The following is a 12,411-nucleotide window of genomic DNA, read 5'->3' on the forward strand; positions in this document are numbered from 1 at the left end:
CTTTGTATCATTTTATAATATGTAAATCATTATTTATATACATATTCTAATATGTATATATTGCTATTTTTAAAATAGCTTTTATAAAAATGATACTCAATTTAGGTGTATACTGAAAATAAAAAATATAAGTATATTATCAGTAACAAATTAAAACAATGTATACTTACAAAATATTTTTAATACTTGACAATTTATCTTACATGAATAAGTAAATAAAAATATATTTTGTACTCACCAGAGGCACTTCCACCTTTGGTCTCTTAGGTGATGGTGCATAACATACAGTAGTTGGAACAATAACAGTGTTGGGACTTTTATACTGACTAAAATAATTTTTCTATAAAACAAAAAGTTTTTACTAAAGTTTTGATACCAAAATAGTGAATTATTCTATATATTCCTTAATAATATCTGTTGTCTTATTTTGTTACTTTTTTTTTTATTAAGAATAACTATTTCTTACCTTCGACATTTCATTTCTGCAAAGAAAAATGTAATTAATATAATTAATTGATATTGTCTACTTAATCGAAAATTATTTTAAAATTTAAAAGGCAAAAATATTTAAATAAGATTGTTTAAATATGGACGACCAGAAGGCTGAGCATCTACTTATAAAAATCTATTAAAATGGGGCCAGTTTAGTATTAAAAAAATATCAATACTCCAATTCACAACATGCTTAAAATAAATTAATAATGCACAAACTTACAGGATATTTATTTAAAATTGTGTTTAAGTTTCACCGCGTAGTTTCTCTTAAGATATGATATCGTATGTTATTCATGTGATGAAGTTGCGCTTACATTGAATTCGCAAAACAATACTTATAAGAATTAAACTGAACTATTACGATAATATAATTTCAAATATGTTTTTTTCTGTTACAATCATTAATTATTCACGCTGTTTATTGTCAATTTGACGTTTTTGTGTTATAATCAAGGTTGCTCACTACTAAAAACCTAAATATGTAAACACATTTTGAAAACATCGAAATTTAAAATTAGTGAAATCATTTATAAATGAAAAAATGTAATAAAAAAAAACTGATGGAGTAAAATAAATAAAAACAATATTCGTTATTAGAATAAATATATTTTTCTTATAATAATATTAGCAATATATATGAGACTAGACCTATATAAACGAAGCACATAGTATATGAGTAGAAAGTGGCGGCGGCCACCTCGATTACTTATATATTGCATTCGATTATACGAACAATGACAGCATAAGAGAGCTTCTGTTTGTTTTTTGTTTTTAACGGCATACGTGTCGTTCATACTTTGTACTGCTTACGCGCAGCAATTAAATGTATCAAGTCAAAATTTTGCAAAATCTTTAGTACATACAAAAAAATTGTACATTTATCACAAATACTTAGTACCAAAAATTTTTTTTATTACTAATAAAAGTAGGTTTTCACACAAATAAATAATTAGAACTTTTAGAATATAGTAAATATAACATTGAATAATCAATTGTAATGATTTTTTGATATAGAGTTATTGACAAAATTTTGCAATTTGCATTTATTTTTTAATTAGAACTATGTTTAATCATACATCTTAAAGTTTTTAACTTTTAATTACCTAAGGAAAATGAAATAGATTAATTATATAATTCTCGAAAAAGCCAAATTATAGAACTATATATTATGTTGATATTATCTATTCCCCTAACCAATTGGATAATTATCTAATACTAATATGAAAATAAAAAAAATTAAAAAAATGAAAATTATTGTAATAAATACTTGTTGAAATGTAGTATATTTAAATATAATATTTGGGACACTCCCTAAAATTTTTTAAAAGTAAAAGGAAATATAGAATTATAAATTTATGTATTTAATAAACTAATAAGAAAATAAATTATAACAAATCATATTCTACAGATCACCACAAAGTTCCTGCTTAATGGAATTATTATTTACGTTTACGGCAGAATAACATGGTATATAATTATATTCAAAGTCACCCATTTCTTCTTTTTTTATTACTTTATCATCTATTACATTGTCACTTTGAACATGATTTTTATACAGATTTTCTGTGTCTTTAAATTCTAGAATGATGTTATTATTATTAGTAATAAGTGATTCATATTTTGAATCTTCCGGACTCATTGTAGGAGAATAAGCTTCATTTTTTAAATCATACACATCCAAATATTCCTTGCTGTCATCTGCTTCAAGTACCAAAGTATCCAGTGAGTTAATAGACACATCTGTATTGTCAAATGTTTTTGAAACAGGAGAAGGAGGGTGTTGTCGGGGAAACAATGTCCAGTCATCATCTAAATCTCTCATTCTCTAATAAATAAGAAACAAATGAACATATAATTGCAACATCAAGAAGTTAATTATAAATTGACTATATTTGAAATTATATATTTGTATCATTGAAATATACATTTTAAAAGTTAAATTTTACCATAATTATAATGTTTGAATGATTAATTATTGATTCATGTTAACATAAGAAATAAAAAAATACCTTTCGAGTTGACTTCATCAAAGATTCGATTTCATCATCTGTATAAGAGCCTAAACTACCAGAGCTAATGTTATCATATTCAAACCCATTATCTAAAATTAAATCATCACTAATTTCAGTAGATGATATCGATGATAAACTCACTCCTCTTTTTCGTTTCATTTGATGCTTCAAGTCCTAAAAAAAGCATATTAGCTAGCTATAAAATTTACAATAAAAGTATATTGGTTGTCTTTTAGTTATATTTTAATAAGCTTTATAAAAAAATAAAATTGATCCTTACTTGTCTTGCCTCTCTGTGTTTGTGTTTATGTTGTTGAGGCATTCTTATATATTTGTTTTTCTCTGCACACATCGCTCGTAAGCAACGTGGAACAGTTCGATCTTTTAGCTGTGCCTTAAAAACAGGATATTTCTCTTTTAAATTATATTTGTTACGAGACCTTCTTGTCTTCTTAGTGTTGTATTGAACTTTTATTGAAAGTTTCTCCTTTGTCCTTTCAATAGTTTTTGATAAAAGTAAACTTTCTTTTCTGTCCTTATATTTTAGAAGTATCACCTTCCTTTTATAACAAATATTTTTATCTGTTTTCCCCATTATTTACGATATTATCTAACAGACTTTGCAAGTATCTAGAAAGTTTTAAACCGTACCCTCACATAGGGAAAATGTTTTGATTATATAATGATTATTTTGCACGTAACAATTATAAATACCCAATTAGTTTATTAAACACTTTTTAGAACTAAATAAAACATTTAAACAACAATACGTTTTAATCCGAATGCTATGTTTATTTTTATACTTCGAAAAATTGATGAAAGTATTTTTAAAGAAAATTTACACAATAATTTTCAGTACATAGGTTATCAAAATTCAAACGGTTTTATTGTATTCTTATTGACACATTTGAAAGATATTTGACCTTGCATAAAAACGAATAACTACGTTTAGGAATTAGAACTATCCTTAATATTTTTTTAATATATACAATTGAAATAATAATGATGTACCAGTATAATGCGATTGAATTAATAAAAGGAAATAATATGATGTAATATATATCTGGAAATGTAAATAAATGTACAAGCCCGCTTGTATTTCGCACATGCAGCACGTTTTCAAAGGTATTCTCATAGGATGTACATTATATTATGTAATGGTTGCATTATGGTAGCTATACGTTTCTTATGAATGTCTTCGTTAAATATGTTATTATATTTATAATTATCGCTTAGAATTGCGCTTTATATTAAGTATTGTATTGTATGTATTAAATAATATTCTTGGTATTTAATGAACAATTACTATGTAACTGTAACAAAAGAGACCTTCTTTTGTTACAGTTACATAGTAATTGTTCATTAAATATGTACCGACTGGATAACTATCCAGCCTAAAGGTTTTTAACACAAAAAAAGGTGTTCAATAACCAACTGGTTAAGACCGAAAATAGATAGAAAAATATCATTATACATATTTATTTCATATGTATTCATATTAGTCGCCATAAATAGAAATGGTAGACCTATTATTTCAGAATGTAATGAAACAATATTTGCTTTTTGTGGTATCTTTTCTGCTTCTTTGTAATTTACTAGGAGGCCCCCCTGGGCTTAATGCGTACAGCAGTCGAACTGTTCTAAGAACTACTCGGTTAGATACTGAGATTTTTCACACTAAGGTCACACTAGGTTACGGTCATTTGACCGCATCATATTTATTCGAGTAACCGAAAGGAGCTCAGCAGTAAAAGGCAGTGATTTGTTTGTATTATTTATACATAACATGCACACATAAAAATTATTATTTACATACTCATTTCATTTACATGATTAAATAATTATTAATGGTTCGTAATTAATTTAATTTTTTTTTCTGTTTCAAATTTACCAGGACTATATGTCCTATTCCAATCAAAAAAGAAATAAAGATAAACGAACTTAGATTTACTTATGTATTCCATGCGATTTTTTAACAGCACAGCTATATTGTGTGCTGTTAACAGTTCTTGATTAATATACCTTTATTAATAGAACACTATTCCTCTTAATTACTTATGGATTTAGGTATGTTAATTCTTTAATATTACTTACAACGTATCGAAAACGGTTTTGTAGTCATTCAAAATGTAAATGAGATTATTTGGTAAATCCATAACCAATATCATATATTATTTACACTCTCGAGCAATGAAAGCGCGTCAATTCAATATCAAATGTTGTTTATTTGACTTTAGTTCTCTTATAGTTGGAATAGGATATGTATAGATCACGAGGTTCTGTTGAAGTAAACCATATGTCATTTACGATCTATAAATGCTACCTCCTAAAATGGATTATTCATTTGTAGAGCTCTAGAAGCTTATAGGTTTACATCATACGACCTACTCGTCCTAATATTTTGATGCTTGTAAAATTATTTCGTTTAAACGTAGTTTAAAGATGGTAGGGCTTTTTGCAAGCTCGTCTGGGTACCACACACTCATCAGATATGCTACCGCCAAACAATAGTACTTGGTATTGTTGTGTTCCGGTTCGAAGGGTCAGTGAGCCAGTGTAACTACAGACACAAGGGACATGTCATCTTAGTTCCCAAGGTTGGTGGCGCATTGGCGATTAAAGGAATGGTTAATGTTTCTTACAGCACCATTGTTTATGGGCGGTGGTGACCGCTTACTATCAGGTGGCCCATATGCTCGTCCGCCAATTAATGGTACAAGAAAAATCTGATTTATAATAATCGTTATAGTCTTAAACCGAAATAAATAAAATGAATTATTTAATATTAAAATAAAATTGGATTCCGTTCCCCTCGTATGATCGAATGTTTCGTTTGGAAAGTGAAAGTAACACCGCGTGTCTACCACGTCAAAGAAAACGTTCAAATTTAGTCGCTATGAACTAAGAGCACGCGTGTGTGGTATTGTTTTAATTCTATTTCAATATGAATATTGTAAATATCTTATAATATTAATCCAAAAAATTAAATAATAAAGAAGATTAAGTTTTGAAATAGTTATTTATTTAAATTGCTACAAATAGTGATAACATATGGTAAAGTATTTATTTTAATTAAAAATTAAGGGTTTGGTAAAAAATATAATGTATTTATCCTGATTTGAAAATAAAAAAAGTTAGTATTTCTTCTGAAATTGTTTTGTATTGCTTATCCTTAAGAACATCCAGGTTTTTCTTATTTATGACTAGCAGTTTGTAAGAACTTATACACCATTCATCTATAACGTCTATCTATTATATTGATAGTATTTATCCTGATTTGAAAATTCTCCAGTTTTTTTAGAAATGGGTAGACAAATCCCGGAACGTATACCTTAGTAATGAGCCTGACCTACGTGTAAAATTATTCTTACTAAGTATATTATGTATTAGCTTCCACCTACTTACATACTTCCCAGGAAGTATGTTTAAAGCTAAGTACGTCATGTACATCACAAATTTTGCAATAAATATTAAAATGTATTTTTAAAAAGATATGCATATTTCGGTAACTTCAGAATATATGTAACTAAGTTTTCGTGTAATGTTGATCGTGTAAAATATTAAGAATGAAAATATATTTCTTTCATACAATGAACATCTTTTCAGTCTCGAAGAGCCATCACGTTGAATTGGTGGCATTTTAATTAACTTTGTAAATATAATAATTTGTAGACCAGGTGATACTTTTGATGTCTTTACTTTAGTCGCTCACGCGCTCGTCTTGTACAAGACACGGCATATTACACTTATATTAATGCATAATAATTTCACTTGGATTTTTGGAGTCGCAGGACTGAATATAAGTACATATCTATAAACATACCGACAGACTTACGAGTATTATAATATGAATTTTGCACTATAGAAAATATATACCTAATATAATTATTTTCCATACAGCCAAAATCCGTTCAAACAACTCAAGCGAAACAAGTCACAGCGACTGTGACCAAATCTAACGAAGTTGCCAAGTTGATCAGCGATATAGCGAAGCAGGGTGATGTAGTTCGATCGCTTAAAGCGGCGAAAACTGAGAAGGTGCTGATCGACACGGCTGTGAAGATATTACTGGATCTCAAAGCCAAGTACAAAGCGGCTACAGGGCAGGTGTGTGTCTCGTGTTTCTTTAAATAAAAATAATATTTGGTGATTCAAAAATCAAAATCAAAGTATACTTTATTCAAGTGGGCTTTTACAAGCACTTTTGAATCGTCATTTAACAATTAAGTGAAGCTACCACCGGTTCTGAAAGTAGATTCTACCGAGAAGAACCGGCAAGAAATTTAGTAGTTACTCTTTTTCAACATTTAAAAAAAATATGTCATGTTAGTTAATACAATTATTTAAATTAATATATCCTGCCTGGAAGTCAACAGGTATTAATTCCACGCTTTTTTATCGTCTACAAAATCTTGTATCGAATAATACGCCTTTTTCACCAATGTATTTTTTATTCTCTATTCAAGTGGCAGTCTTAAATACACTTTTATATGTTCATTTTTTCGATGTGTAGTTTCTTTCGAAAGAAACAATACAGAACATGGAGTTTTCATTTACTGATCTCGCGCCTTTATATATCGTGTATATAATTTAATTATAAATCAGCAGATTCTCATTGTTTTGTTTAACTATTATTTCTTTATAATGATTAGATTATGTAATTTAAAAATCTCTAAAAAGGATTGGACACCAGCCGCGTCTGTGACTGCACCACAAGCTGCATCTTTAGGTGACACGTCTTCGTTAAACGAAGAAATAACCAAGCAAGGGGATCTGGTGCGTTCGCTGAAATCCGCCAAGGCCGAAAAGGCAAAGATCGACGAAGCTGTAAAACTATTACTGGATTTGAAAGCCAAGTTTAAAGCAGCTACTGGCCAAGTTAGTATTTCCTCTGAAATTGTTTTGTATTATTTGACCTTAAGAACATTCAGGTTTTTTTTATTTATGACTAGCAATTTGTAAGAACTTACACACGATAACATTCATGGTCTATCTATTATATTGATGGTACTGGCACATATTATTCATGTATTTGCCAAAATAGAAAAACAATTGAGGGAATTATACTTAATTGCATCGATACAGTAATATGTTTACATTTTTATACAAGAGATTAGTGATAATTTAATTTTGTATTGTTTAATGATCAAAGAAAAGTATTTTATCGAAGCCTTCACAAATATAATTAGGTCGATGATTCATGTTTTTTGTAATACCCGCAGAGTCGGATTTAAAGATCTGGAGGCCCCCGGGCCACAAAGCAGTGAAAGCCCTAGACAAACAGAAGCGTGAACAACCTAATAATTATATTATCATGAATTAATTACTTTTTTATTTCAATCAGTAAGCTATGATTTAATTACTTTGTATCGGTAACTTTTAAAATATTAAGTAGTAACATTATTATAATTTGACTATATATCGGTATTTGTTAACTCGTTGAAAACTGATGTGGCCCCCACTCATGTGGAGGCCCCAGGGCAGTTGCCCCGGTTGCCCTCCCCTAAATACGGCCCTGAATACCCGTTTCATTTGAAGGATTGGAAACCGGGTACAAACACAGCAGCTACTACGAGCGCGGCACCCGCTTTGGCCACAGCGACCTCTCAAAACGCCGAATCGATCAACCAGGAGATAACAAAACAGGGCGACTTAGTCCGCTCACTGAAGGCAAGCAAAGCTGAGAAGGCCAAGATTGATGAGGCGGTTAAAATATTGTTGAATTTGAAAGCTAGCTACAAGGCAGCTACGGGACAGGTATGTATTCTGATAATCAAACAGGTATGGTACGACATAACATAGATGTAGCATCGGCAAATTCAATAAAACCAATTTTAGCCAATTTATATGTATACTGTGCCATTCGACGCTACAGATGCTCCCGTCATTTCAACCCGAGAAATCAAGTTCATAAATCGACGTGTCAAATTGACGAATATTTTATAGGTTATATTATATAACAAGTTATTACGTTTGTGTAAAGATTATATTCATGTAACAAATAAATATTGATAATTTGGGATAGCGTACTCAATTCGGATGTGATCGGTTTTACGGATTTTGCCGATGCTAATTCTAAGTTGCGTCGTACTATATATAAATAAACTAACGACACGCACCGGCGACAACGGAATCAAATGATTTTTGACGACCTCCGTGTTCGATTATTGTGGACAGCGGTTTTCATGGGTACGCCACTTCGAGGTCCCGGGTTCGATTCCCGGCCGAGTCGATGTAGAAAAAGTTAAAAGTTTTCTATGTTGTCTTCGATCTGGGTATTGGTACCATGTTACTCTTATTTTCCTTAACACAAGTGCTTTAGCCATTGGGATCAGAGTGTTGTGTTGTCCAATATTTATTTATTATAATAAATGAATAAATGTAATTTATAATCTACAGGAGCAACAATATAAAGTCATACCAGTTTTTTTTTTCGATTGGCAATACCATAATACTCATGTGGAGTATAGATCTAAGCTTGAGTTTCAGTTTGAATTAATTAATTAATCAAAAATAAAAAATATGACATAAAAATTAAATGAGATCAATAATAAATAAATAAATATTGGACAACAATATTTAATATTTTGACTAATTTAATATAATCAAAATATAGTAACATTATTTAATAAAATAATTTGGTCCAATATTGCTTACTAAGTATACACATCAACACCGTCTAGGGATATTTTGTATAAAATTCTTAAACTCAAAAAATCATTTCCAGTTTTAAAATCTTTTGATGAAAGACTATTTTGTAAACCTTCTTGGACAATCCTAAATTTGAATTTGAAAAAAATAAATAAAAATAAATATTTTACGCGACATAATGGTAGCGATGGCCGAAGGTTTCGTTTACCTACCGTCATATTAAGATACTTTTTTGTGTCCAATTTAAGTTTTATAACAAGTTATTGATTAATTTCGAGTTAAACCTATTGTGTGCATCATGCAGCGGTGCCATTTAACCAGAGAAGAAATCCTAAGGGCAGGAGGCATGCTCCAAGCTGGAGCTACTCAACGGAGTATTGCTGAGGAGATTGGAACAAGACAAAACGTTATATCTAGGTTATGGTCACGCTATCGTGCTACTGGTGAAGTGACTGAAAGATATCCAGGTGGGAAGCGCATAACCAATCAACGACAAGACCGATATTTGCAAGTTGCCGCGAAAAGAGAACCAAATGTTACGGCACTTCAATTGGTTAAGAGGCTCCAGCCAGAGGACCAGTAGCTTGTGAGTGACCAAACTGTAAGGAGAAGGCTGCATAAAGTTAACCTTCATGCTCGCAGACCGCTTCGTACTCCAGCACTACGCCGAGGAAATCGTGGGCGACGACTAGAGTGGGTTCGTGTAAATATGCTCTCGGATGATAACCAGTGGTCTGTAGTGCTGTTTACCAATGAGCCCCGGTTTGGTTTCAATCCCGATACACGTAGCGTACGTGTTTGGCGATTCCCTGGTCATGATAGCCGTTTGCAACATCTTCAGAAAGTCCATTCATACCACGGCGGCATAATTATGGTTTGGGCGAAAATTTATCTTGGTAGAAGAACAGACCTCGTTTGGATCAGAAACACCATGGCGGCCGAAAAATGCCGTAACGAGATGCTTGTGCCAATAATTTAGCCCCATAGACTAAAAATGGGCCAAGAATTCACGCTCATGCACGATAGCACCCGTCCGCACACAGCGGGAGTGGTGACGAGATGGTTGTAGAAACAAGACGTATCGGTCTTAGGCTGTCCCGCTCAATCACCTGACCTAAACCCCATAGAGCACGCGTGGGACATACTCTAAAGAAGGGCTTCGAGGAATTTCCCTGCAAATATTGCGACGGATGAGCCACTTTTTTGTATCTTAGTCGAACCTGGGACAATATACCGCAGCAAGACTTGGATAACTTAATCCAAAGTATAAAAAATTGTTGCAGGACGTTATAAATGTCCTGGGTAGTTTTACAGACTACTGATTTTTCATATGACTGCTAAAAACAATAACTTTTCTACATTTATAACTTTTTCTTGAGACAAACATTTATTGTTAGTTTTACCATTATTTTACGTTTTTTCTTTATTTAAGGATAAAATTGTTTACGCAAAATAATATGGTTTATTTTTTATTCTGGAGTATAGTCAGATAAACGGGCTTTATAAAAATATAAACATGTTGCATGTTATCTTTAATTAATTTTGAAACATTTGAGTAAATTCAGAATATCCCTAGACAATGTTGATGTGTGTATAAAATCCCAGGACTGGAAGCCTGGAGCGACACCTGCGTCGAAACCTGCAACGTCAGACGCCGGAGCAAAGGAATCTAATAAGGCGAATGCAACACAGGTAACTAAACATATATGATTACTGATTGCTTACCTTGGGAATAAGATGATCGCCTTCAGGCTGTTTCACATATATGAAAAAATGTTATTCTGCGGTGTATACAATAGTTCTTCCAAATGTTGTATATCCAGTTACGTTAGCTACAGTCGAAAGGTCGAAAAAATCCCAAAAACTAATTTAAACTTATTTAATTAAAAGAAATTACAATAAAACTTAGAACGCGTGCATCTTAACCGATGATTGCGGGTTCAAACCCAGGCAAGCACCACTAAATATATGTGCTTAATTTGTGTTTATAATTCATCTCGTGCTCGGCGGTGAAGGAAAACATCGTGAGGAAACCTGCATGTGTCTAATTCATCGAAATTCTGCCACATGTGCATTCCACCAACCCGCATTGGAACAGCGTGATGGAATATGTTCCAAACCCTCTCCTTAATAGAAGAAGAGGCCTTATCTCAGCAGTGGGAAATGTACAGGCTGTTACTGTTACTTACAATAAAACTTATTTCCTAATTAACATGTCTAACCTCGATGTAAGTAATTGGAATGAATAATTAAATTATAAAATCACATTGGAATACACTTAGTTTGGTTTTCACGACGAAGGAATCGCTCATCAGTCCTCTTGATGTCTGTGTACGTAACTATCCTCATAAAAAAAATCATAAAAAATATATTTTGGCAAAATAAACACCTTTTCTTGCCCGAAAATGAAATTAAAATTTAAACCTTTGTTTTTTTTTTAATATATGGCTTTTATTTGTGCCTAGAGAGCACAGATTATTTCGCCAATGTCACGTGCGAAATTTAAACCTTTTTATTCCCGCAAAAAACGCTGTCAGTAATTTTGGTCGCACTTTCGTGTTCGATAATGTTCGCTATTGGTGCGTTCATTTATGAAGATAAATTTAATAGACGTCATATTCATAATATCTTAGCCCCATAATATTAACTTAGCATCCAATTCCAATTGGTAGTGTACCATTTATCATTAGGCGTCTCAATTATTTGACTGAGTTCCTATACTAAATAGTGTAATTTTCTGTCGATCGAAACTTATACTTCAATTAATTAATATTTTGTAATTATGTATGAGAATCATGATGCATTGTTACGTAATTTATTGGAAAAGTTTTGCTATGATAGAATATTTTTATGCTATAGAATTACATTTTATTTATAATAATGGATTTAATATTATTTCAACTAATAACAAATAAAACTCACAGTTCATCCTTAATGTTTCCTCTTGAAATACGTAATTAAAATTAAATAATTATTTAGGTAGTTCTTATACAGCTGTGTCAATAATATTTAATCGTTTGTCTCCCAATAGACTTATTATGTGCAGAAGACTTTAATGTTCACAACGGCTATTATATTTTTTATTTGACATATTTAAAGAGGTTATAAGTCTGTTTCATTTTAATTTCGATTAAATTTATCGTTAAATACTTAAGTGACTTTACCAGTTTTTCAAGAATCACGGATCGAGAACCAATCTCTGACTGATCATTTTAGGGTAAAATCTAAGTCATGTAAAGTATGTCATGTATGT

General features: G+C 31.2%; 2 protein-coding genes across 3 annotated transcripts in view; one reads left to right on the forward strand and one right to left on the reverse strand.

Moving 5' to 3' along the window:
- Window positions 1-12,411, forward strand: part of LOC124538652 (bifunctional glutamate/proline--tRNA ligase) — a 41,377-nt gene that overhangs the window by 16,436 nt on the left and 12,530 nt on the right. Inside the window, exons 14-17 of the mRNA XM_047115784.1 lie at window positions 6,408-6,614; window positions 7,188-7,385; window positions 8,046-8,264; window positions 10,764-10,850. Of these exons, the coding sequence (XP_046971740.1) occupies window positions 6,408-6,614; window positions 7,188-7,385; window positions 8,046-8,264; window positions 10,764-10,850 (711 nt within the window). The remainder of the gene's footprint in view (window positions 1-6,407; window positions 6,615-7,187; window positions 7,386-8,045; window positions 8,265-10,763; window positions 10,851-12,411) is intronic.
- LOC124538653 lies at window positions 1,841-4,933 on the reverse strand. 2 transcript variants are annotated; one of them, XM_047115786.1, is made up of 4 exons: window positions 4,602-4,933; window positions 2,788-2,901; window positions 2,505-2,681; window positions 1,841-2,320 (listed from the first exon to the last, which is right to left on the reverse strand). In XM_047115786.1, the coding sequence occupies exons 2-4, from the start codon at window positions 2,857-2,859 to the stop codon at window positions 1,898-1,900; spliced, it is 672 nt and encodes a 223-aa protein (XP_046971742.1). In that variant the 5' UTR covers window positions 2,860-2,901; window positions 4,602-4,933; the 3' UTR covers window positions 1,841-1,897. The 2 variants fall into 2 exon arrangements, with proteins under 2 accessions (XP_046971742.1, XP_046971741.1); XM_047115785.1 differs by lacking the exon at window positions 4,602-4,933 and having other exon boundaries at window positions 2,788-3,298.

The sequence above is a fragment of the Vanessa cardui genome, chromosome 20 (assembly GCF_905220365.1).
Source record: "Vanessa cardui chromosome 20, ilVanCard2.1, whole genome shotgun sequence".
Taxonomy (NCBI): Eukaryota; Metazoa; Arthropoda; class Insecta; order Lepidoptera; family Nymphalidae; genus Vanessa; species Vanessa cardui.